The sequence below is a fragment of the Portunus trituberculatus genome, chromosome 48, assembly GCF_017591435.1.
Source record: "Portunus trituberculatus isolate SZX2019 chromosome 48, ASM1759143v1, whole genome shotgun sequence".
NCBI lineage: Eukaryota > Metazoa > Arthropoda > Malacostraca > Decapoda > Portunidae > Portunus > Portunus trituberculatus.
Genome location: NC_059302.1, coordinates 20,898,423 through 20,906,796, shown reverse-complemented (window position 1 = coordinate 20,906,796; position 8,374 = coordinate 20,898,423). Strand labels below are relative to the sequence as shown.

Sequence of the window (8,374 nt, the reverse complement as noted above, 5' to 3'; positions counted from 1 at the left end):
CAGACCTGGTGAACCATCCAGAAAAACCGAAAACCTTCCACAGAGAACTTATGACATCACGATCCCTGTGGCTACGGTCACTGGGATCATATATAGCAGGGCTCTCTCGCACTAAATTAATTAAGAACTCCACTTGCATGATGCACACGTCGATGGACTCGCTGTGACTGATGAGAAAATGGGTCCAGCTCTATCTGTGACTTGACACGACGCGACGCATTCGGTGTGAACGGTTTTCTCGAAGATCCATAGAAATCAATGTTAAATGGTATAAAAGGTGGTGGCGAGTCATGACGCATGGTGCCTTGCTTTGACTTGACGCGACTCGAGTCACTTGGTGTACACGCAGCCTAAGAGGCTTGCCTAATTGCCTCGCCGCTTCCCGGGACTTGAACCCGGCCCTCTCGATTGTGAGTCGAGCGTGCTAACCACTACACTACGCGGTGTGTGTGTGTGTGTGTGTGTGTGTGTGTGTGTGTGTGTGTGTGTGTGTGTGTGTGTATGATACGTGGAAATGTATAACGCATGACTGGTGACTTTACTGATAAAGAACCTTGATAATCTTAGTTTTTTTTTTTTTTTTTATGTGTGTGCATTGTGTATGATATTCGCCATGTCGCATCCTCATGCAATGCCCAGAGGCTGAACATGTATATTGTTTATGGGAGGTGGTGGAATAGTGATAAGGTGGTGAGCGTGAGGTCGGGCAGAAGTCCATGAGTAGGTTCGAATTCCACCATGTGGCGCCTTGACACTTTGTCATTCGTCGAGTGATTTAAAGTTACCTACATGTCACCATGGTACCCAGATTCTGGGTAGAGGTGTAATTGCCTTACACCAATGATGCGCTTGGGTGGTAATATGGGCCCTAATATGGGTACCACTATAAATAAAATTGCCTCCTCCGCCGCTAATGGGTGGAAGCTGGACAGCGCTTCCCATTTTCTTCAAGTAGACCTAAGGCGTTTTCAGTAGCGGCGCGGCTGAGGGCAAACGGAGTCAAACGGAGGCAAGTTTTCGCAAACGCGAGCAAACGCCTTTCCAAAGCGTTTGCTCTCGTTTGGCAAACGCTTTTTAGCCAATCAGCGTGGAGCAACCCCATCAACCTCATGGAATGAGATCAAGAAGGAGTTACATTTCGAATAAAACTGAATAGTTAGACGTATGTTAGGCCATAGAAGTGGGTACTGTAGATGTAGATTTACGTTTACATATTGTGCGGCATACTGGAGAACCGATATAAAAATACGGCGTGAAATAAATTAAGGAGCTGGTGGTAGCTGGTGACATGTCGCATCTATCCGTCCTTGTTGTGGGTGTTGTCCGATTCCATACTTCTAGTCGTGACTTCGATACAATAATGGAGTTACTTTTCTATTATTAGGTGAAAAATGATAATATTTTTGCAAATCCTTATATCATAAAGTAATGAATGATGGTAAAAATAGATTATCTGCTAATTATTGACGTAATTCAATTATATAGGCGTCAGAAAACCGCAGCCATACATCTACAATGGAACACCTTCAAAACAAGCCCGCGTAGATCAAACCACTTCCAGGACTGAAGACCTTTTGTTTTTTATGAGTATTGCGCTGCTCGGCCCTCGGCATATACAAATGATGAAACACTGGTGACCTATAATACTCCCCATCAAGGAATAAATCTCCAAACTCTTCCACTATGCTGCTGTGTTTACGTCTTGACCACAGCGCTGGCTCAGGCGACTGATGTGTACGATAACTTCTCCCAGGGATTGAGATCACAGTGACACGGTCGTCTAGCACCACCGACAGTGTCCTCAGCACTGTCCTGTTCAGCGTGAAGTCAAACATGTTTGGCCTTGCGGTGACGCTACTGAAAACGCCTCTACAGGCACTATAGGCTATAACATAAAAAAAAAAAAAAAATGGTCAGAAACCTGTCATCGCCGTAAAGATGGAAAGAAAATGCAAATTATAATCTTATTCCTTTATTAATTTTTCCCTTTCCTCTAACCTATTGAGATTGATTTTCTTTGCATGTTATGTTACTGATTTCTTTCCGGTCAGTTTGTATGATGTGTATGTCTATACCTAATAATGTGTATGATTACATGACTCACTAACTAACCATTGTGTTTGAAAACATACACAGCATGTAATTTTGCACTGTATTCGCTAAAATCGCCTACATTTTACGAAGAGGTTATTATGGTCAGATGGTAGTGTAAAACCTAATGCCATGTAAAGAAAAAGGAAGAGTCATGTTCATGTCGGGAGAAGAGTGACTGAGAGGTGCAAAGCAGGAGATTATGAAGAAGACCAGAGAGAGATTGATAGACTGTGAGAGAGGACTTCGCAGGAACACAACTGTGGAAGAACGATAAGGATCACTGGTCTTGTTGAAGAGAGCTGTCAAAACAACAGTTCAACACAAAATTGATAAAAGATTTAAAAAAAAAAAAAAAAAAAAAAAGGAGAATAGTAAATATACATATTACCGACCAACTTGCATGAAAAATTATCAAATCGAGTGATTTCAAGAGCTCCCCATTCTGTTCACGAGGGCCAGTGCTTGATTCAGTGATTCTCGAGAAACAATAACGAGTCTTTAACACCTAAATGGAGAAGGCTAAGGAAGTCACTGGCAACGAAGCAAACCTGACCTTTATTGCATGATTTATTGAATTAAGCAAAAGTAACAACTTTGAGATTACCTCCCGTAAGATAGTGTAGTTATATAGTCACACAAATGCATGTAACCACAGTAGAATCAAATGAATAAGCTCTCTCCAAGACTGAAACACTCGCAATGCTCGTACGTGCTGTCAGGAAGGCTATGTCGGATATACTTATGTAAATAAGTGCATTTGTAAGAGAAGATGTGATCAAGTGTTTTAAATACAGGAAAACCTGGTATTTTTTTTCTCATCTAGTAATAATAAAAGTGATGGGCTTCATTTTGTCAATATATGTAAATGTTATCAGGCAATATATCATTGCACGTACATCTAATGGTGATTTCTTACAGTCAAAGAAATGTTTAATTCATATTGCAAAATAAACAATGATATCATTTCGTGGTAACCGGTCAGGGATACAAAGGGAGATAGCCTTATCTCACCAGGTGATATTGGCATTGACTTGTCGCTCAGTGCACGGGATGAGGGAGAAACGAAGGTACAGTGTTTGTGTTCGGTTTAGATTTTTTCTATGAAGTCATTGTCCGTCGAAATTTGTTTGGACCAAAAGTGGAAAAAGTAAGAAAGCAGAAGTGACGCGTGCAGCGCAGGACAGATATCTGTTGTGGCAGTGTCGAGAAAACTTGTGTGGGAAAATGTGGCAAAGTAGCTATGGCAGGTTATCGAAACTTGTAATTCCAAGCATTTAACAGAGAAACCAAGATGTAGCACGAAAGTCTGAACAACTGTATTTTGCAAAAAAGAAGAAAAGGAAAAGAAATAGTAATACAAGAGTTTCCTACCTAAGGTACTCCAGCGTGCGGGGCTCCAGCATTTCGTTCGCAAGTACTGCGTAGTAGTTACATGATTTAGAGATGGTGCCCGCTCAATGGGTGATCATTAAGGTCCGATTTCACAGTTGTTTGGTTATGCTCCTAACTAAAGCATCACCCACTCACACCTCGGTCTGATCTCACAGCCATTGTCTACTTCTTCTCGGAAATTCTCAGCCTTGTCACAGTCATAACGAAGCGAAGGTCTCTGTGATTCAATAACGGTGGTGTGCCGCCTGAACAAGGCCAAGTGATGTCAGCACTAATGCTGGTGGTGGTGGTGGTGGTGGAGACTGCCACTCACAGGTGGTGATCACAGCAGTACAACAACAGCAAGTGCCTGTGTTAGAGACAATCCAGCCATTCTCCTAACCACCCACAACCAGGAAATGTATTATTATTATTGTTGTTATTATTATTATTGTTATATTGTTATTATTATTATTATTATTATTATTATTATTATTATTATTATTATTATTATTATTATTATTATTGTTATTATTGTTGTTGTTGTTGTTGTTGTTGTCGCTGTTATTATTATTATCATTATTATTATTATTATTACTTTTATTATTATTATTATTATTATTATTATTATTATTATTATTATTATTATTATTATTATTATTATTATTATTATTATTATTATTATTATTATTATTATTATTGTTATTATCATTATCCTTATCATGATTATCATGATTTATCATGATTACCATTATTGTTACTAACATTGTTCTCTTGTGATTCTAGTTTATAATTTTTCCATTTCTTTCCGGATTTCAGCCACCAGTAGTTACCAGTGCTATAGTCTACCTTGTACTGTGGGCCTCGGTCTTTTGTATTACAGGTAAAATCAATCTTAACTTGCAGTAATATTGACTTATATAATAACATGAGCTACTGAAAACGGTTTAAGGTTTCTGTGTATCAGGATGGACGGTATGTCGTGTTGCCGCATTTTAGAGACCAGGAAAGACTATCTGGGAGAGAGATTCAAATCGTGGATGATGAAAATAGCGGCGGTGTTGCTGGAGACAATAAAGAATACACCCTTTGTTAACAATGGTATAGTTAAAGAAAAGTGTTTGATGAAAAAGTAATTAATGATTTCTTATTCGGCTAATTCTTTAGAACACTTATTATATACAAGTGTCAAAGTGTAATATCAAAGGTTTTGGAGCAGATTAGGAGAGTGAACAAGTAGTGGTGAAGTTGATGATCTCACTGTGGCTATACTCTGCAGGAATTAATTCGTGGTTTTCAAGAGAAATTAGTGCAGCAGGAAGACGTGTTGCAGTATGGAGAGCGAAAATAGAAGACGGGCCAAGCCTCTCAACTCCCACTTATCGCCGCCAGTGAAGTTTCCACGACCCATCGTTGCACCATCAACACTCTCACCTCCGCCTAAAGGTTAGACAGTCTTACTGTCTCACACAACTCTTGGCTCATGGTTATTGTATACTACGTGTGTGTGTGTGTGTGTGTGTGTGTGTGTGTGTGTGTGTGTGTGTGTGTGTGTGTGTGTGTCAGGGTTGTTTTGATTTAAATCAAATTATTTAAATCAAATGATTCAAGTCAATTTAAATAAGAGTAGAAAAAAAAATCATTATTTAAATCAATATGAAATATCCTGAATTACAAAATGTGATCTATTTGTATAAGATAAGCATCAACTTTGCTTGTTCCGTCTAGGTCCTGATCCAAATCTGACAACTCACACAAATTGTCAACTTTCATCGGTGTTTTAATAGACAGGGATGGAGCCTGCTGCACTGCACACTGCTGCCTAAGTACAGTAACCTCTCCTCCCTCATATTATATCAAGGACTACTGGCCTGTGATCTCTTCATACTTCAAATTCGAATTTTATTACTTTGCTTTAGAGTGGACTGTTGGTGATTTATCATTCTTTGATACACAATAATGCCAAATGGTGGGAGGACACAGTGGAAAGAGTAACTGTGGGAGGAAAAGAAACCCAGTGTGGTTATCATTTGACAAAATTCCAAAAGGAAAAGTATTTAGTGCAAAATGCAGAAAACGTAAACAAGAAATTCAAAGGCTAGTGACAAGAATGAAGACACATGCGGAGGCTTCGTTGATAAGATAAGATAAGGATAAAATCATTAATGTTGGATATGATTTTCAGTGAAGAACTCATCATGGGTAATGAATTACACTAAGCTATGATTTGATTTAACATTGGAGACAACAAAAAATTAAGAATAAAACAAAAAGTCATTTCAATAAGAAAAAATCGATGTAAATCAAATAAATCTGATTCAAATCAAATAAATCGATTTTTCATATTCTTATTAAAAAATCGTGATTCTTTCCAACCCTGACTGTGTGTGTGTGTGTGTGTGTGTGTGTGTGTGTGTGTGTGTGTGTGTGTGTGTGTGTGTGTGTGTGTGTGTGTGTGTGTGTGTGTGTGTGTGTGTGTGTGTGTGTGTGTGTGTGTGTGTGTGTGTGTGTGTGTGTGTGTGTGTGTGTGTGTGTGTGTGTGTGTGTGTGTGTGTGTGTGTGTGTGTGTGTGTATTCACCTAGTTGTATTCACCTAGTTGTAATTTTACAGGGCCTGGGTATCATACTCGTGTGGCCCCGTCTCCATATCTACACACATCCAACTTTCCTTTAAAACTATGCACACTCCTCGCTGACACCACCTCCTCACTCAAACCATTCCACACCTCCACACATCTTTGTGGGAAACTATATTTCTTCACATCCTTCAAGCATATTCCTTGGCTATCTTTTTACTATGCGATCTTGTAGTTCTATTTAAGTTTTCCTCTCTCAACATCATTTGCTCATTATCCACTTCATCCAGTCCATTCAACAGTTTATAAACCTGTATTAAATCTCCTCTTTCTCTTCTTTGTTCCAAGGTAGGCAAATTCATTTCTTTTAATCTCTCCTCATAGGTCATTTCTGCCAATTCCGGAACCATTTTTGTTGCCATTCTCTGCAATCTCTCCAACTTCCTTATATGCTTCTTTTTATAAGGGGACCAAACCACTCCAGCATATTCCAATCTTGGTCTAATTACCATACTAATTAATTTCTTCATCATATCTTTATCCATATAATGGAAGGCTAATCCAATATTTTTATCAAATTATACGTTTCTCCAAACATCTTATCAATATGAGCCTCAAACTGCCCATGGTCTTGTATTATCACTCCCAAATCCTTTTCCTTTTCCACCTTTTTCAACACTACTTCTTCACCCATCTTATATGACCCTCTTGGCCGTCTTCCACTCTTCCCATCTCCATCACATGACTTTTGCTCAGATTAAATTCCATTTGCCACCTCTTGCTCCACTCCCAAATCTTATCCAGGTCTGCCTGTAAAATTTCACAATCTTCTTCACTCTTCACACACCTACACAACTTCGCATCATCCGCAAACAAATTAATATAACTGTTTACTCCTCTGGCATGTCATTAATATATACAAGGAAAAGTATTGGTGCCAGCACTGAGCCTTGTGGGACTCCACTCTCCACCACCAACCAGTCCGACTTTGCATCCCTTATTACCGTTCTCATCTCCCTCCATCTCAAGTAGTTTTCCATCCACTTTAACACTTTTCCTTTCAGTCCTCCATAAATCTCTAATTTCCATAACAGTCTCATGTGAGGTACCTTGTCAAAAGCTTTCTTTAAATCCAAATATACACAGTCCATCCATCCTCTCTCTCTTGTATTTTGTCAACCACTCTTGAATAAAAGCTCAGTAGATTTGTTACACATGACCTCCCTTTCCTGAAGCCAAATTGATGATCCGATAATAACTTATGATCCTCCAGGAACCGTATCCAATATTTCTTTATCACCCTCTCACAAATCTTACCGACCACACTTGTTAGAGACACAGGTCTATAGTTAAGAGGCTCTTCCTTACTGCCTCCCTTATAAATGGGCACCACTTCAGCTCTCTTCCACTCTACTGGTACTTCCCTGTTTCTAATGAACACCTTATAATATCATATAATGGATCAATCAATTCTTCTCTACACTCCTTCAATAATTTTCCTGAAACTTCATCTGGTCCCATCGCTTTATCATCTTTAAGTTCCTCCAACATTTTATATAACTCCTTTTAGGTATCTTAATGTCATCCATGTGCACATTTCCTTGTACATTCTGAGGCTTTACAAACATTGTTTCTTCAGTAAATACTTGCTGAAACCTATTATTTAGCAATTCCGCTATATTCTTAGGGTCATCTACTATCCCTTGCTCTCCTTTTAATCTTTCAATGGACTCTCTCTTTTAAGTTTACCATTTATGAACCTGTAAAACAATTTTGGATGTTCCTTACTCTTGTCTACAATATCTTTTCAAATTTTCTTTCTTCCTCCTCCTTACCCTCACATACTCATTTCTCGCCACTCTATAATTCTCCTTATTTAGTATATTCCTGCTCTTTTCCATCTTTTCCAAGCCACATCTCTCTTTTCCTTAGCCTTAACACAAGTTGCATTAAACCAATCCTTTCTTCCTTCCTCTCTCGGTTTATACTTTGGTACAAATTTCATAACTCCTTCTTTATAATATTTCATAAAAATCTCATATTTCTTTTGCACTTCTCTGATTTGTAACATCTCCTCCCAATCTAATTTTCTGAAATAATTTTTCAAACTTTCTGTGTCCATCTTTCTATAATTCAATCTACCACTCCTGTATGTCTCGTCCTTCCTTCGCTGTGTTGTTGCTATCTGCATTTCCATAACCACATGATCACTCTTTCCCAAAGGACACTTGTATTGTATATCTCCACATAGGTACACTTCTCTTGTTAACACCAAATCCAGTCTAGCCGGTTCATCATCTCCTCTATATCTAGTATTTTCCTTCACCCTCTGT

The 8,374-nt window shown here is 38.7% G+C and overlaps 1 protein-coding gene across 6 annotated transcripts in view; it reads left to right on the top strand.

Annotated features, from left to right (window-relative positions):
* Positions 1 to 3,114: 3,114 nt before the first annotated feature.
* LOC123498759 (caspase-1-like) overlaps positions 3,115 to 8,374 on the top strand; it is a 16,617-nt gene continuing 11,357 nt past the window's right edge. For 3 of the 6 annotated variants that reach the window (XM_045246169.1, XM_045246168.1, XM_045246163.1), the window contains exons 1-3: positions 3,115 to 3,161; positions 4,285 to 4,348; positions 4,745 to 4,911. In XM_045246169.1, coding sequence (XP_045102104.1) covers positions 4,800 to 4,911 — 112 coding nt within the window. In that variant the 5' untranslated portion in view covers positions 3,115 to 3,161; positions 4,285 to 4,348; positions 4,745 to 4,799. The other 3 variants (XM_045246165.1, XM_045246166.1, XM_045246167.1) reach the window with 3 other exon arrangements.